Here is an 18961-nt window from a genome sequence, read left to right as displayed (position 1 = left end):
ACCCTGCCGCTTGTTTTGGCAAAGAGCTATGCACTGGTCCAATCAGTAGTGTTACAGGATGGTACATTTTGCTCCAAGTGCATTTTTCTTTGCGGAGACCCTCAACTCCTCTGAAAAAGCTGATGTCTTGAGTAGGAATGCTCAATAAAAACGACACCAAATCTCTCTGGAATTCATCAGGTGGCTCTTATTTAACAAGAGATCCATGGGCTCTATGGAGAAGATGCACAGTCTGCAAAATGTCCAGTTTCATAAAGTATTTTCAAGGGCCTCCATTGTAAATGATCATCAATTATGTTTTCACCAGAAAATAAATCACCTTTTCTCACCTGGAAAGGTTACAATTGCATTTCACCACATTCTGCTCGGTATAAGTGTGCCAATTTCCTCATTGCACCAGATCCACACTACTCACAAAATACTGCAGTATCTGAAAACATGCAGTTCAAAACAAAATAAAGTGGCTCGCTGTCCTTTCGCATTGAGCCTGTGTCACTTATGTGGCACATCACCACGTGTACAACACTGCTCTGCCTGTGTAGGTTGCAAGTGCAGCAGTTCCTAAAAGAAAGTTGTACTGCTATTTATTCGTAGTGGTTTTTAATTTTTTTTAGAATGTCTCATTTTTCATTCAGAGTGCACGATTTTGTGAGCAGTATCAACGGTTGCAGTCAGAGATGTGGAGGAATACAGTTCTAACCTTCTTCCAGCACCAGCTCTTTAAATCATTTCACTTCTGTCCACATCTCGACATCTTCAATTGTATTTGTCAGTTGAGCAGCTGACTGCTATCTGTAGCACTGAATGGTTGCTATATTTCATTAATGCTTTGGCATCCTTTAGTCAGGAAGGTACCCTGGGGTATTTTTTGTCTGGCAGTAATCTGGCAGAGTGAATCGTCTACCCTTTATAGAACATGGAAAGCTTCTTTGTTCCAGTTAAATCAATGTTATAAAAATTAGACAAGTTTTAAAAAGGGCAGATGGTCTGCTCATCCAGATTACTGTCCACACCCAACCTGACTAATCACTGCCCAGATTTACACCAACTGATCGCCACCCAGATCCACACCAACTGATCGCCGCCCAGATCCACACCAACTGATCGCCACCCAGATCCACACCAACTGATCGCCACCCAGATCCACACCAACTGATCACCACCCAGATCCACACCAACTGATCGCCACCCAGATCCACACCAACTGATCGCCACCCAAATCCACACCAACTGATCGCCACCCAGATCTATACCAACTGATCGCCGCCCAGATCCACACCAACTGATCACCACCCAGATCCACACCAACTGATCGCCACCCAGATCTACACCAACTGATCGCCACCCAGATCTATACCAACTGATCGCCGCCCAGATCCACACCAACTGATCACCACCCAGATCCACACCAACTGACCGCCGCCCAGATCCACACCAACTGACCGCCGCCCAGATCCACACCAACTGATTGCCGCCCAGATCCACACCAACTGATCACCGCCCAGATCCACACCAACTGATCGCCGCCCAGATCCACACCAACTGATCATCCCCCAGATCCGATCTGACTGATCACCACCCAAATCTTCTACCGCTCACCACCCAGATCCACACAAACAGATCATTGTTCTGACCATACCAACTGATCACTGCCCGGATCCTCTCCAACTGATCACTGCCCAGATCCACTCCAACTGATCACTGTCCAGATCCACACTGACCTATCATCTCCCAGGCTGTGATATCAGAAGTTTAAATCTGAATTTTTATTTAGACAGATAAGACAGGTTACAATAAATTCTGTCTGTGCTGGTTGCTCTTTTAAAGAGTACAACAGTTCAAGATAATTGATTTCACAACTGCACAAACACAGCATGTTAACCCTGAGTAACAGGTTTTATAGCAAAGTGTGAAGTGATGTCTATTGTCACTGTAAAATGAATTAATAATTAATATTTCTTTATACTTCCTAAATGAAATTCATTATTGGAATATTTGAAATGTACAGAAAATGCTGTGGAAGAAAAAGAAACGTTTTAAGCATCTTTATAATACCTGTTAAACTTGAAAACAGAATAGATTAAATGTAGCACCCTACAATTTGCCTGGTTCCCATATTATTCAGAAGCCTGAATGAAAAGTGACTGATGGCCTAAAACTACAGAAGAGATTCTCATTGTCGTGCTTATTTCTTTTTGTTTTTTGCCTTTTTTGTGTACAGGAGATGATCATTTCTGGGCTCTTGCCTGAAACTACCTACTCTGTCACTGTGACAGCTTACACAACAAAAGGAGATGGAGCTCGTAGCAGAGCCAAGCTTGTGGTAACCACTGGTGCAGGTGAGCGATTCCTGGAGATAATTATTGGGTTTCGGGCAATCGATCCATAACACCAACTAACGTCCAGATTTAAAACACCAGTTCCAACTATTTTAAATTCAAACTTTTAATACTAGGGCAGTTATTTCTGGAGTTCAGACTCCCCTGCAGATCCCCCAACCCCCCTCCCCCCATCGCCCCATGTGAAACAGCTGCGATCCATTCTGTCTGCTTCCTGTGCCAAAGCATCAACGTCAAGAATGGATTCACACAAATCCTGTCAGTTTTTATGGACAAGCTTGCTGTATCGTTCATGGACAGTAGCTGTGTAAGATAGCATACAAATGTGGCTTCTTTCGCAAAATGATCAATACAAGCAACAAGAAATCCTAGTTCCCACCTCTGCCGGTCAAAACTGAATGATATCCTGTTTGGTTTTACTTGGCATCTAGAGTTTCCCCTTATTTGTGATGGCCTGCCTACATCTTCCATGATTCCATATGTATCCATTCAACACTATCTGGTTCATTGAGTAAGCAGAGACCAAAGCACTCATTTGAGTTTCTGATATTCAAAAATGGATGGTATGATTTTTCACCACACAGATTAGACAGGCCTACCCAAAAGCTTTGCAGCTAGCATCATCATCCCGACCTAATACGTTGTATTCAGCATAAACTTTTCCGCTATCTGTCTCATTAGTACTCTGGGCAATCCCGAATCAGCATGGTATCATCACAAATATTCAATGGAAGGCAGTGGGAATAGTTCTGACGGTTCACAGCCATGTAAGACGCGTGATTGTGATTTGATGGGCAGTTTTCAATCTCTCTTGATTTTCCTTTCTGTTGCTTTCAATTAAATGAACATTGGGAGTAATGTGCAACGGGGAATTGGTTCAATACCGCTTGTCTCCCAATATTGTGCAAAATCAAGTTTCCACCCAGTGCCTTAACAGACATTTGGCCAGCGAGTGAATGACACATCTGCAGTCTAGGCAGATGAAAATGAGTACTTGAGTGTGGTGGGGGAGGCCTACAGACCAGGGCGTGGGGGTATATGGGCTGCAGGGAGAAAAGTGTCAATAGATCTAGGAAAAGGTTGTGCCAGCATAACAGTACCAGGATTCAGCAGTGCCTCATGTTTTCTGATAATTGGGTGCAAAGCTGACAGTAAAACACCAATAAATCTCATTAACTGTGGGTGTTTATGCATGCATCCATATGTAGTGTCATTCTAGTGAGAGCAGATCATGCCTCTGATCTTACAGTCTTGAGAGCTGTGAACACCTGTTATCCATAAGTGCAGCTCAGAACTGGCAAGAACCTGAAGATATCCAGCCACAGCAGCGTAAAATAGCTTTTCCTGCTGTTACGGTTCTCATGTGTCACATGTAAATTGGGACTTGGCATTCTAAATCTCCGTCTGGCCTAGTTGGGGGACGAGCAGCAGTGGACTGCTCTCTGTACATGAGTCCACATCACTGGGGACCAGGGCTTGGAGAGTATTGCATGGAGCAATCGCTTGGCTTTTAAGCTATTTTGCAGGCTCCCTGGCTGCTTGTAACTTTTGCAATCTGGATGAGTCTGTGTGTTCCAAGTATTCATCGAATGTGAGAACGTGCAACTTTCATTCAACGATTTGAGGTGATTGCTCCTCCCAATTAGGCTTTACATTCACCAAGCGCCGCTAACTCTTAGTTGTTTGCTAGATTGGTTCCTGGACTTTGTGTTTGGTCCTAAGCTTAGTGAAAATGTCAGTCTGCAAGTGCACAATGAATGTAGTCTGTGAATGAGTATTGGTGGGGATATTAGCCTGGTGTTGTCAGACTTCTTACAGGGGATATTGGGCCAGGGTCATTTTGACTCTCTCTTGCACAGTATTGTCCATGCCTGTGTGATCCTGCAGAGGGCGATTGCCATCGCTTAGTGTCTTCAGTGTTTTGCAGACGTAACTAAGAATGTGACAATTATTTTTGATTTTATTTTATTGAAGTAATAATTCTGTTTAAATTCCTTTATTAGTTGTGTCTTTTCAAACAAGGATGGCATGTGTGAAAAATTCTGTTGATGATATGGGGACAACCCAGTGTTAATCTTTACGGATGTATTTAAAAATGCATACATGGCAGAATACATTGAAGATTCAGGCTTACAGCTGTTGGACTCTAAAGCATATTCCAAGAGTGAGGAATTGTTGGCAATTGTGACCAACAGAGGAGCAGTGTTAGAAGAGGAACTTAGGGAATTGAGTTACTCCGCTGTGCCACATGGTGGCAAAATATTTAAGGATCTTCTCCAAGATGAAACCAACATCTTGTGGCTGTAAAGGACACACCTGCTGTTATCGTAGTTAAAGACCAGTTAGCTGAACATCTGTCAGAGGGAAAATGTTAGAAGCTATTATTAAAGACATTACAGCGGAGCACTGTGATAAATTCAAGGTAATCAGTCAGCATGGTTTTGTGAAATGTTTATCATGTTTAACCAATTTATTTGAGTTGTTTGAAGAAGTGCTGAATAAAGGGGAATGTGATGGGTGTATTGTACTTAGATTTCCAGAAGACATGAGATATGGTGCCATATCAAAAGTTACTGTGGAAAATAAGCTGATAGTGTAGGGAAAACCAATTGGCATAGGTGGAAGATTGGCTGGCTATCAGGAAACAGAGAATAGACTAGGTATTTTCCTGGTTGATGAGCTGTAACAAGTGGTGTGCCACAAGGATGAATGCTGGTTCTTCAACTTTTTGCAGTTTACATCAATGACTTGGGTGAGGGGGCCAAAGGTATGGTGACTAAATTTGCTGAGGACAAGAAAAAGATAGGACAGTAAGCTGTGAGGAGGACATAAGGAGGGTAAAATGGGTTAAGAAAGATTAAGACAGTGAGCAAGATTTGATAAATGGAGTATAATGTGACAAAATGTGAAAGTGTCCATTTTGGCATAAAGAATAAAAAGGACATATATTAAATAAATAGTAAGAGACTGGAGAGGAATCTGGGTGTCATAGTGCATAGATTGTAAAATGTTAGAATGAAGGTAATTAGGAAAAGGATGGAATTATATTGTTTAATACAAAGGGCATTGAATATAGAAGTAGAGAGTTTATGCCTCAGTTATACAGGACATTGGTAAAACCACGTGTGGAATACAGTGTACAGTATTCTTATTTAAAGAAGGATGTAAATGCATTGGAGCAGTTTAGAAGATTTACTGGACTACAACCTGCAATGGGATCCCACTCTAATCCTTGAGACTTGTCTTATGAGGAAAGGTTATTCAGGCTATACTTGTATCCACTGGAGTTTAGATGAAAAAGAGGCAACTTGATTGAAATGTGTAAAACCCTGAGGCGTCTTAATGGAGTGGATGTGAAGAGGAAGTTTCTTGTAAGAAAACCTAAAACCAGGGGTCACTGTTTAAAAATATGGGGTTGCCCCTTCAGACAGAGATGAGAAGAAATTATTTCTCTCAGGTGGTGAGTCTTTAGAATTCTTTTTTCTCAAAAGGCAAAGAAAACAGTCTCTGAATATTTTTAAAGCAGAGCCAGATAGATGTTTCATGAACAAAGTGGTTAAAGATTGTCAGGAGTAGGTGGAAATGTAGAGTTGAGGTTACGAACAGATCAGACATGATCTTGTTGAATAGCGAAGTGGGTTCAAAGAGGCAAATTGTCTGTTCTGGCATGGTCATATGCACTAAATGCACTTTTCACTGGATCAATTTGGAGTAATATTAGCCAGAAAACATGGTTCGTCTAAATGTATGTTGTGTGAGAGAATCAATATTTCTGGAGTTTTTTTGCCTGTGTTTGTACGATTTTGGCTCTTGAAGTGTGGGGAGGATGAACTTTGGTTGACTGATGATTGTAATATTTAAGACACAGAATGTACATCTGACTCTGCTTCAGAAAGTTGGGTGGAACCATGTTGGGAGGTATTACCAGGTCACATTGATTAGTTCAAGGGGCAGAATGAAGAGTAGCTCTTAAAGAAGCAAAGTCCAGGATCAGATACATGGTGCTGAATTATTGCCGTAAGCTTCATGTTGCAGAGGGAACAGCAGCTCAGGGTGAGCAGTGATTACTCTGCTGTGTCTGGAGCTGGAGGAGGCAGGAGAAGAGTGCTTGTTTCGTGCTGCTGGTGAGATTGAGGTTAAAAGAAGCTCAAGGTACTTTTCAGCCCAATGACTCTGAAATAAACAGCAGCTGTTAGCTCTGTGAAGCTGGGCATTGGGGCAAAGGAAAGTCTGTGAGCAGTGGGTTTCTGCTCTGTAGCTGAGAGCTGGAATTGTGCTGATAACTAGATGCTGGGACACAGCCTTATCAATTCAGTGCGACACAGTCTCAGGAGAAGAGATTGACCAACTTGGAGGCGAGCAGTCATTGTTGCAGCCTGAGTTGGAGTAGCTTTTAAGGGAAATCTAGGGCTTGATCTTCAAAAGGCAGGAACTAAAATCTCTGGAGGAAGAATTTTATGACTTACTGATATCTAGGTAGTGGGTTGCTGAGAAAATTTGGGGGACCTGTCTTGGTTTTAGTTTGCCATTTAACATGCAGTTTGTGGTGTGCACGGCCACAATTCAGCTGTTAATTCATGTTTATCTCGTTAATTATGACTGTTTAGAGTATAAGATAAATTCTGTTGACTGTTTACTTTGCTGACTTTAAGTTCTTTTTTTTAAACAGTGGAACCTTGTGGCTTTATTTTCTTAGTAAGTACCTGGGACATGAGGGAGGTGGGGTTTGGAAGGGGCTAGCTTGGAGATGTCCGGAAGGCCAGCAGTCGGGGAATGGGGAGATAGGAGAGGCAGCGATGTGGAGCTGCGGGGCTGGCCAGCGATCGGGAGGCTGGCAGTGCAAAGCTACTGCACGTGTGCCGATCTCCGCTATGACAGATTGGTTCACGCGCAGTGGCCTGCTCAGCGCTATGCCGCCAGCCTCTCCAGCGGGAATAGGCCCCTCCCACTGATTTTCATCGCAATTCACGCTAGTGCACTCTGACACAGAGTGTAGGAGATTCATTTTGAAAATGCCGCTAAGAAAAAAAAAGCGGGATTTACTCCAGTTTTTACGCCAGTTCGGCGCTTGGAATATTTTTGTGGAGAATCCTGGGCCATGGTTCTTCGGAGGTAACAGGCTTATCAAGTTCCACAGAACTGTGAGGCAATACAGTTGCAGAAATAATAACTGTATAATAACATCACTGAGGTGTCTCCAAATGCGTAGTTATGAAGGTTGAGAAACCCACAGTGATGACCATGGCTAACATCAACTCCAAAATGATCCATTCCTTCAACGAGTAGACAGCCTGAAGTAAGAACACAAAGATCCCAGGGTTTAATTGCACACTTCCATCATTTTATCTCATGCCACCTCAAGCACTGAATTAATGTTTCCGTATCATAAAGCATCCCAAGTATAATCGGACATAAAATTGTGATTGATTACTCTTTTGGCTAAATGCAGAGGAATAAAAAAAAAAAATCCTGTTCATTGGACATATTGAATCCTTGTATTTCCACAATAGGTTAACATAGGACCAGCCAGCCAATCAAATCACTCAAGCCTCTTCAACCTGGGCAATTACCATAAAATCAACCAATCAGGGAATCATTTTTGGTCATAATGACAGACATTAAATCTATCTTTATTTCTGCAGCCATGACAAAAAAAGGGTGGTATTAAATTAGTAGTGACATTTTCTTTGAAAAAGGTGCTGTTGTTTAAGACCTGTAAAGGCCTTGCTAATGAGTTTCAGTGGGAAATGCAGCAATTTGATACCTGGGAACTTTAAAACAACCAGGTACAAATTAGTTAGCTTACTCAGCTGGACTTTATTCAACAAAGGACAGATAAATTCTTCCACAGAGTAGCTGCTCAATGTGGATTTTCCTTTGTTTGTTGTCCTGTATTAGTTGATTCTGTATTATTAGTACTGTCTTGGAGCATAGCTTCACAGGGTATGTGCCCACACCCCAACCATTTAAGTATTCATCCTTTGAACAATACAATGCTGGTACGCTCTCTGCAGCTTAATCGGCTGAGAAGCTGGGCTTGTAACGCTTCAAACAACTGGGCAGTACAGTAAACTGTTGAAAAGTTCTAATGCAATGGCTAACTATGGGTGACACGAAATTATATTTATAACCCAGCTATTACGCAGAACTTACAGCATAGAAATAGACCATTCAGCCCAACTGTTCTATGCTCCACACAAGCTTGCTCCCACTCAGCTTCATCTAAACCTATCAGCATACCCTTCTATTATTTTGGCCCTCGCATATTTATCAAGCTTCCCTTTAATTTTCCATGAGCATATTTTGTTAAATATCTATTCATTCGTGGGATGTGGGCATCGCCGGATGGGCTGGCATTTATTGCCCATACCTGAGGGCATTTTAGAGTCAACCACATTGAGGTGGATGTGGAGTCACATATAGGCCAGACCGAGTAAGGGCGGCAGATTTCCTTCCTTAAAGGACATTAGTGAACCACTTTTTATGACAGTTGATAATGGTTTCATTATTAGTCTTTTAATTCCAGGTTAATATTGAATTCAGATTTCACCTTCTACCATGTTGGGATTTGAACCCAGGTCCCCAGAGCATTACTCTGGGTCTCTGGTTTACTAGCCTAGTGACAATACCATTTCATTACCGCCTCCCCCAATTACAGTATATGGTAGAGAGTTCCACATTCTCATAGAAGATATCTCTTTTGAATTTCTTAGTGGACTTATCAGTGACTAGTTTATATTTATGAACTCTTGTTTTTTTATTTTCGCCCAAGTGAAAACATCTTTTATCAAGCTCTTTCATCATTTTTGATACCTCAAGGTCCTCTCATTCATGGGAAATTGGAAATCCCATGGTTTGGATGTATAATTAAATTGTTAGTATTACAAGAGAAAGGAGACCTAGTAAGATAATAATTAAAATATAGTTCTCGATCCAAGTTACTCAAGGACTGTGTACAATCTTTAAAACTTTATTTGTAGTTTTTTTTTTAAATCTAACACTTAAGTTCATAGAATCCTCACAGTACAGAAGGAGGCCATTTGGCCCTTTGATTCTATACTGACCACAATCCCACCCAGACCCTCTTCCCGTAACGTCACACATTTACCCTGCTAATCCCCCTAACACTATGGTCAATTTAGAATGGCCAATCCACCCTAACCCACACATCTTTAGACTGTGGCAGGCAATCCACAGAGACATGGGGAGAAAGTGCAAACTCTACACAGGTAGTGACCCAAGGCCAGAATTGAATCTGGGTTCGTGGTGCTGTGAGGCAGCAGTGCTAACCACTGTGCCACCATTGGTCGTAAATGTGAACAGTGTGAATCAGTTGCCATGAGCCAGACACCAATCATTCAAACTCATCGTTCTGCTGAATTCCTTCCAGCTTTTCACTCACAGGAGCTGGATTAACATTCTCAATTGTTACTTGGCCAGTTGAAAAGCTGTTTAGCAGCACAAGAGTCATGAAATGGCCATTATTATAGTCAAAACCCAATTTCTTCAGCTGAGACCAACAGAATCTAAGAGGAGCTCAGCCAGCAGTGACTTGAAGTAGTTAACATTTCCACAACAGGATGTACACCCCTCAAATTAGAAAACAAATCACTCAGTTACTTCACTTAATTCCCAAGCCAACTTTTGCTTTGTCACGTGGGATATTCTGTGAAAGTAATAAAATGTAAAGCGTAACAGAACGCACAGCTCTAGAAAAAGAAAGAATAGCTAACCTTAACATTGAAAATGGCCATAGAGATTGTTCCTGTGTAGGTTTCAGTCAGTAATGTCACCACCTTCAATTTGGATACTGAGAGCTTCTGACCACAGTGTATTATAAGGAAGGGGGGCTGGGAGCATAGTTTTCATCCTGCTTTATGGAGCAACAGAATTCAGAGTGCTGTCAGATGACAGTTGGGGAATGAGGACTCTTGTTGACAAACTCTGTGGGCATGATCTTACTGCCTGTTCAGGCTACACCACCACCACCACCTCCTCCTCCTCTTCCCCCCCCCTCGCCAAGATGAAGAATTTGGTACTGCTGCGGGATGGGAAAACTCCCGCTGGCATGAACGGTTAGAAAATTCTGGCCCTTGTCTGTATTAGAACAGGACAGAGATGTTGCATGGAATGATAGATTTCCAGTTCTTTTGAAGAATTGTGATAGTCAATGTAGCTAGGACATTGACAAACGATGATGGAGTATGAACATCAAAATTAACACAGATACAAACCATTTGTTTTTCTTTCTGTCTGGGCCACTAAATAAAAATTCTGAACTAATTGTTTGGAATGAGAGTTTTTTGCATGTTGCTGGGAGGAACTGGTCTTTTATGTGGACAGCTGAGAGGAAGGAGGGAAGAATGAGCATTTAAATAAAATAAATGCATTTTGAGTGAACACTGAAAATGTACCATGATTGCACATATTACAATGTAGATAATCAGGAACAAGTAGTTTTGGGGACAAGTAGGTTTCCTAAAATCTTAGTAAAGTTTAAAAGGAGCAAACTGCTATGTAGTTCATAATGCACGTTTTATAGCCGAGACATTAATATTGGTGTTATCAAAAGATGAATACTTAGTTTATTGCTAACTAATGTTGGGGAATTCTTTAATTGTGTTAAATATGGTATATAACTGGTTATACCATCAGCCTTTATGATGAGATTTATACTAGTTATGAAATATCGTAGATCAGTAGATTTACTATTTTGCAGTTACTGGTGAAAGGTGAATATGATAACTGCTCAGATAACGGAGGGAAACAGGAATAGGCCATTCAGGTCTGTATTTCACTAAGACCATAACTGATCTTCCACTTCGTTTCCTCTACCCTGTCTGCATATCCCTTAACTTACATAGTATCCAAAAATCTATTGATATGTGCCTTGAATTTGTTAGAGCAAAGAACATTTGCCTAGACATTGTTGGACCCCTTGAAATTTTCTTGTGGACCTTTGGAGGTCCTGGCTCTTTAGTTGAGTGCACCTGCATTAAATGGTTCCTGAGACGAAAAGATTATCTTACATGGAGCAATTGAGTTGACTACACCTATGTCCTGTAGAATTTAGATTTAGACTGAGGTTTTGCCAGATCTGGTGACACAAGAGGCAGACAAAACACAGATGCTTATGTCCTATTCCATAGTTAGCCTATTTCAAAGGCTATACTTAATGGACACCATTTCACATCAAGCATGATTGACTTACCGCCTGCTCCAGGTATATTGTAAGGATTTACAGGTTTATAATCATCTGCTTGGTTCGTATGAACGCACCTTCCTTTACTATTGAGACCTGGGGTAGGAGTCAAATGCGGAACCTCTGGTTCAGAGTGCGAGACGCTACCCATTGTGCCAGAAGAATCCTTCCTTAGAATTTAGAAACCATAGGATTTGACAGGGTAGATGCTTGAAGAATGTGTACTCTGGCTAGGAAATTGAGAATGAGAGATCAGTCTCAAAAGAACATAAGAAATAGGAGCAGGAGTAGGCCATCTAGCCCTTCGAGCCTGCCCCGCCATTCAATAAGATCATGGCTGATCTGAAGTGGCATTTTCTCGCTTTCTCCCCATAACCCTTAATTCCCTTGTCTTTCAGAAACCTATTTACCCGTGACTTAATATATTCAGTGAGGTAGCCTCCACCACTTCAATGGGCAGAGACTCACCACCCTTTGAGTGAAGAAGTTCCTTCTCAACTCCGATCTAAACTGCACCTCCCCCCCCCCCGTTATTTCGAGACTGTGCCCTCTAGTTCTACTATCCTTTCTAAGCAGGAAGACTCTCTCTACCTCTACCCTACCAATCCCCTACCTCTACCCTATCCATCCCCTTCATTATCTTATAGGTCTCTATAAGATCCCCTGTCACTTAGGACTGAGGTGAGAATAAATTCCGTCACTCAAATGGTTGTTGAACCTTTGGGATTCTCCAACCAGCAGAAGTACAAATGTTCAGGGGACGATCTTACCTTCTAGTCCCACTGGTGGATGGGCGGGGTGAACCAGTAAGATTGTGAGAGAGGCAAAACATCAGGATTGTGACCCAGATATCTGGCGAGATCAGCCTCATGTCCAAGAAGGGCATGAGGCTGATTTCAGTACTTAAATATGATTTAAATATTTGTGAGCTCGGGACACAATTGTCATCCCCATCCACCCCCTGGGCTGGCCAAAGGGTGGGGGGGACTGATTGGCCAAGGAGGCCAACAGTTATATGCTGGGTGGGGGAAGGGGGAGGCACACAGTATGCAGGTGGTGAAGATGACTGACAGATCTCTCTGTTCTGTGCAAGCTTTCTGGCGAGCTTGTGCCTCACCCCCTCCCCTACTGGCAGGAAACAGATTGTGCATTTTCCTTGCACAGAGTGGCACAAGATTGGACTTGTGCCCTTGCCAAAATAAAACGGATCCGAAACTCTCCCATTTTCGCACTTGTTCAGGAATTAGTATTTTTTTGGGAAGATTGCCCTTTAGTCTTTGAGTATATTCAAGGTAGCAATTGATAGATTTTTGAATGCTGAGGGAATGAAGGGTTATTGGCATTGTCACAATGCTCGAGTTGTGGTGGAAAGTCAGCATCATCTTATTGAATGGGTGGCTGAATAATGCACTGCCACCCCTGTTTCTGATATGAAAAACTACCAGATTTAATGACAGTGGTTAAATATTAAAAGCTGGATTCTGAGTCCTGAATCGCTCGCAAGCAGTAGTCCTTCAGCAATGCTAGAAAATTGTAATTTTGTCTTAAAAGTTCAAATTATATTCTGAACTGTTGGAATATTTGCCTTGATTTGATAGTTTAAACCTTTCAACTTAATTGGAGCTTCCTGACTTATTAATTGGTGGTTTTTTTTGGTCAATTCTTGACTATCAACGTAATTTGTAAAACCATATTTGAAGTAATTGTCTTAATCTTATTCGCACTAGTCCATATTTTCATCGGACCCAGAACCCTTAGGCCTTTTCAAAAGATTATGGATGGAATCTTACAGCCATTCACACCGGTGGGATTTTCTGGTCCCACTGCAGAGAACGGAGATTTGGCTGTGTGCCAAATTCTCTGTCCTCGCTTGCAGCGGCAGCAAGGCATGAATGGCCAGTAAGATTGTGCCCATAATAGGGAAGTAGTTCTCAGGGACCGCAGGTTTTTAGAGTTGGAGCATAACTCATTTTTGAATTGACATCTACTTGAGATAAGTGTATCTTTCTTGCACACAAATCTTATGGGGATATTAAGGAAATAATTCTAATTCCTGTCTTACTTTATTGTTACAGTTCCCGGGAAACCCAGACTTCTAGTTAGTCATACACAGATGAACACTGCTCTTATTCAGTGGCACTCTCCTGTAGAAACCTTTGGACCCATTCTGGGTTATCGGTTAAAGTTTGGACGCAAAGACTCTGAACCGCTAACGACGTTGGAATTTTCGGAGAAGGATGATCATTACACAGCCACTGACATCCATAGAGGCACCTCTTACGTCTTCAAACTCTCCTCAAAAAATAAAGTTGGCTTTGGGGAAGAGATTGTGAAAGAAATCGTAATCCCGGAAGAACGACCAAGTGGATTTCCCCAAAACCCACACGCTGAAAGCTCCACAGCGTCAACTATTCAGCTGAGCTGGCAGCCACCAGTCTTAGCAGAACGGAATGGTTTTATCACGAAATACAATGTATTGTACAGAGATATCAACAGCCCAAACAATCGAATAGAGCTCTCTGTTTTCTCTCCTGAGACAAGTCTGAAGCTCACCAACCTAAAACCAGACACCACTTATGATATCAAAGTGAGAGCTCATACAAGTAAAGGCCCTGGTCCATATAGTCCTAGTGTTCAATTCCGGACACTGCCACTGGATCCAGGTAGGATTTGTCTATTTGTGTGCTCCTAGATGCAGGTGGGTGACGATATTAGGGAGTTGGGTCACAAGATTGTACAATAGATCTCACTGCTTTCTACCAACTTGAAAGGTAACGTTCTTGAGTCTTAATATACTTTGGGGTCTGAGCTCAAGTACATGCATACCGCTGAGACTGCACAAACCTGTATGACTCTCAAAGGTAAGTTTTAATCACAGAGATTTACAGAAATTTAGGTTGATAACAGGTTGTTCGAAATGCAGGTAGGAGAGGTGATTTATGCATATTTGAAATGGGCAAGAACACTGATACGGGTCCAAGCAGAAAGTTAGAACGGTCCCATCTAAACTGTCGCTCTCCTTACTTTTTCAGCAGTGTTTGCAAAAAATTTTCATGTTAAAGCTGTTATGAAGACATCGGTTTTGTTAACGTGGGAGATTCCTGAGAATTACAACACTGCCATTCCTTTCAAAGTGAGTTATTTTGCCTGTAAAATATTTCCTGTGGCATATTTGATTATCTGGTAGAGTTTTTAATTATTAAAGATGATTTGCCACTCACATTCCTTTAAGATGGGGATGACCATCGTGGATGTGATTGTAGAAATGCATAACCGCACCAATTTCCACTGACCATTTCTCTAACATAGATATTGATCCACTCAAATAAATACTTGATGGACATTTGTGTCGAATAAATGGAAACAGTGGAGTAAATCATCCTCTGTGATGAGTGCTTGTAAATACACTGTATAAAAAAGTAGACTGCATTGGGATACCTTTGAACTTGTATAATGTTTGAAATGATACTTGAAATTTGTACATCTGATGTGTAATTTTACAAGATGTAAATTTTAAATATTTTGAATGGAATTTCCTGACTGACAATAATTTCAATCCTTTAATCTGCTGTTTGCATCATTGGGGCAAGTGTGAGATTATATTGTAGTAATTGGCAGATTCAGTAAATACAACCCCGCTTTTTTGGGGGGTTTCGCTGATGATTGTTACCACTGAAGATTGAGCCAGGTACAAATTGGCATAGGGACAAACAGCTGAAAAAAGCCCACAGGTAGCTGAAGGAGAGCATGAGCAATTTGTTTAAGTGTGACCCCTCTTTCTGCATTAACGTGCACGTGATCATCTACAGGGACCGACTTGTGCAAGATCTGCATGGGAACTTCTGCGTTGTGCATGGCTTAGAGAGAACATTGAGGGTGAGGAGATGGTGTTGTAGGGGTGAGATGGACTGGTAGAAGTTACAAAAAGCCAATGGAAAAGCAGCAGAAAAATGGGTCAGATTTAATGTTCCACTACAGGGGTCCTATCCACTAGATGGAGAAACAGTGCAAAATGTGCATCACTTCCTTGTGGGGGCCCAACAAAAATAATTTCATGTTAGGTACTTAATTCATCAGCATCAGACCTTCCCCAGGATTTTGAAACTTGCTGGAGGAAATCCCATCTGCTGAGAGCTGCTGGTCAGACAATGACTGACGGCTGTCCATTGCCACTGAGCTGAGAAGCCAAAGGTGCTCCATGGACTTCACCAGGGATCCTCATTGGATGGCCTCTGGTGATTGAGGGAAGGATTGGGATCATGATGGGGGCAGAGAGGGTGGATGTTAGAGACAAGGGCAGCCTCCCTTCTTTCCAAAGCTGGGTCTCTTAATTGGTCGCAAAGTACCTGACTATGAGGAGCCTCTTCCCCTCAACTTCCCACAAGGTTGCTGTAAACAAAATGGAGTTGCTCACTGGCCTTTGGGAAGCATGGGAAGGGGTAACTCCCATTTAATCCCTGAGCCACCACTAAATTTTGATTGACTCGTGGATAAGTTGTGTCAGTTGTCTACTAATGAGCCTAATTGACATCCCACCATGAATGGGCGACTCTCTTGTATCGGTCCATTCCTGTCTCCGATTTAATCACAGGAGCTTTTCCGGCCCCAAGACTCTGAAAGGAAGCCTGTCCTTTCCAGTGGTTAAGTTGGCCTGGTCACCATGTTTCAATCACAATTAAATTCCACCCATAAAGGAGAGGACAACTTGAAGGGAGTATTGAAGATGACACAAATGAATCATAGAATTCCTACAGTACAGAAAGAGGCCATTCAACCCATCGAGCCTGTACTGACAATCCCACCCAAGCCCTATCCTTGTAACCTCACATATTTATTCTGCTTATCTCCCTGATACTAAGTGTCAATTCAGCATGGCCACTCAACCTAACTTGTACATCTTTGGATTGTGGGAGGAAACTGGAGCAATCGGAAAATAGCTGGAGATTGAATAAGCCACAGAGTATAAAGTTAAAATATTTTTAAAACAAAGAGAATGGAATCATTTTTAAAAACCTGTTTGTGTGGCGGTGCATAGAAGAGTGCAAGGCAAACAGGCTGAATGGGAGACAATGACAATGGGTGGCACGGTGGCACAGTGATTAGCAGTGCTGCCTCACAGTGCCAGTGACTCAGGTTCAATTCCGGCTTCGGGTCACTGTCAGATTGGAGTTTGCATACTCTCTCCATATCTGTGTGGGTTTCCTCTGGGTACTCCAGTTTCTTCCCACGGTCCAAAGATGTGTGGGTTAGGTTGACTGGCCACGATAAATTGACTCTGGTGTCAGGGGATTAACAGGGTAAACATATGGGGTTACGGGAATAGGGCCTGGGTGGGATTGTGGTCAGTGCAGACTTGATGGCCAAATAGCCTCCTTCTGCACAGTAGGGATTCTATGGCTGAAATAGAGGATCTGGAAATTGTAGGATATTTGAAACACTGACTAGCATTTTCCAGGATTATTGAAGGCGGGCTAGGAAGGGGACAGGGTGACAAAATGGGAATGAGAAAGTTTTTGCAGGGTTGTCTTTCCATTGTCATGCCATTATGGCTGTGAGGGCGGAGGGGTAAGCTGGCAGATATACCACGCACTGGCAGCCCAATTGAAACACTTAAGCAGCCAATTAAGGACCTCTTTTAGCCTCAACGAGCATTTTGCCTCATGTGGAAAGGATTTGCCACCATGCAGGGAGACCACCAAGACTCTTTGTGCGTTGTTGGAGACTGGGGTGGGTAGTGGGGCAGTGGGGGAAACCTCCATTTTGGTCATTGAATAGTCAATGAACACGTCCAACAGGAGCAATGGTCATTCATACGGCAACAATGCCACTTGCTGTCAATGACCAGCCCCCATCGGCTACATTGGGAGATATGCTGGCATCTAAATAATGAAGGATATGCAATATTTAAGATGGAAAGAAAAGGAAGGAGGGCAGGTGGTGTAGCTAGAATTGTTAAAGGTAACATAATAGTAGTAGCCATAAAAAGATGTAACTGGCGGGAATGTAGATACAGAATTCACGGTGATTGTAATGAAAGAAGGAATCCATCACTCTAATAGGGGAATAGGGTAGATGGCCAAATAGTGGAAGGGAACCTGGGAAAAGGACTAAATGGCAGGCATAGAATAATACTCATGGGATATTTCAACTATAGACAATAAACTGTCTTGAAAAATGTGCAACAGGTGAACTCGTAGGTCATGACAGAGGAACTGCAAAAGTAATACATAGATACTTCATCTCAATTTTTAACTGAAGAAGTCAACCAAACAGACACTGGGGGCTAGGGAAATTTCCACCTATCATTTTAGTGGTTGGGAAAGCTAGATGGGGTGAAGAATTCAGCCAGTGTATCAAAACAACATTTACGCTGACGGGATTTCCCATTGAGGTAGTGACTGCATCGACAAAAATTTAATGAGATTCCTGCCATAACAGATGGTTAACACCATCCCATACATTTGATTGTCATTAGTGGATCTCCCTGCAGTATTATCCCCTCACGTGAGGATTCCTCCTTGGCCGCAGGCTTGCTGCCACACCGGTGGGGTTTGTAACAGGTCCTGATGACCAAGGATCTGATGAACATTCTCCACCTGGACGTACACATAAGCCTGGGAGAGAGGGTCATGCTTGGGCAGAACCCTGTCAGTGCTCGGGGCACTACTGCGGTGGAGCGGGTTCCGTGTCTGTGAAGGGAGTTCCTTTTTTTCAAATTTTCCTCTCAGGAGCCGAGCCCATCCTGCTAGAATGACATGGTGGGACCAGCACCTCAACTATTATTTTTCTAAGTGTTTGAAAATGCAGCAGGAAAACCCAGCAAGGCAGCTGGCGGGCTGCTCTCCACTTTGCCCAGGAAAAAAAAGATTCCACTCTAGAAGATGGGTTGAAAATGCATTTGAGACAAAAGGAGAGAAAATAACTGACAAATTCACAAAACAAAAGTGGAAAGAATGTAGAGCTAGATGATATGCACCTAAATATGTTTGAAGAAATTAGGAAGGGGATGGCAGAAGCACGACTTTATGTTCCATTGCAGAGAGGATAATGACAGACAACTGGGGACAACTAATGTTCCAATATGCAAAATGGAATATAGAACACTGGGAATTGTCGATTAGTCAATTTAATGTCAGTGGGAGGAATGATGCTTATACCATACTAAAATGAGTCATAGTAGAGCACCTGGAGACAGAAAATATACTTACAAATAATTAGCATGGTTTCCAGAAGGCTAAATTATGCTCCTCTTTGAAGAGGTGGCATTGGAGTGTGAGGGAGCATGGGGCAGGTGGGATACAAGTTGGCATGGATGGGGCATGGGTGGCTGCTAAGGGGTTGTGAGGGTTGAGGGATATCAGACTGAACATATTCTCCCTTCATCTCAGAGGACTAAGGTGGGACTACTGACTAAGACCAT

The 18961-nt window shown here is 42.4% G+C and overlaps 1 protein-coding gene across 15 annotated transcripts in view; it reads left to right on the top strand.

Annotated features, from left to right (window-relative positions):
• The window catches only part of LOC145342912 (receptor-type tyrosine-protein phosphatase delta), a 563551-nt gene that overhangs the window by 407083 nt on the left and 137507 nt on the right, over positions 1-18961 (top strand). For 7 of the 15 annotated variants that reach the window (XM_080188510.1, XM_080188503.1, XM_080188509.1 and 4 more), the window contains 3 exons: positions 2222-2339; positions 13617-14204; positions 14574-14674. In XM_080188510.1, coding sequence (XP_080044636.1) covers positions 2222-2339; positions 13617-14204; positions 14574-14674 — 807 coding nt within the window. The remainder of the gene's footprint in view (positions 1-2221; positions 2340-13616; positions 14205-14573; positions 14675-18961) is intronic. The other 8 variants (XM_080188506.1, XM_080188504.1, XM_080188505.1 and 5 more) reach the window with 3 other exon arrangements.

The sequence above is a fragment of the Carcharhinus amblyrhynchos genome, chromosome 5 (genome assembly GCF_965287045.1).
Source record: "Carcharhinus amblyrhynchos chromosome 5, sCarAmb.v2.hapA, whole genome shotgun sequence".
In the NCBI taxonomy this organism is placed as follows: Eukaryota; Metazoa; Chordata; class Chondrichthyes; order Carcharhiniformes; family Carcharhinidae; genus Carcharhinus; species Carcharhinus amblyrhynchos.
The sequence above is the reverse complement of the archived record's forward strand: the minus strand, read 5'-3'. Positions and strand labels throughout refer to the sequence as shown.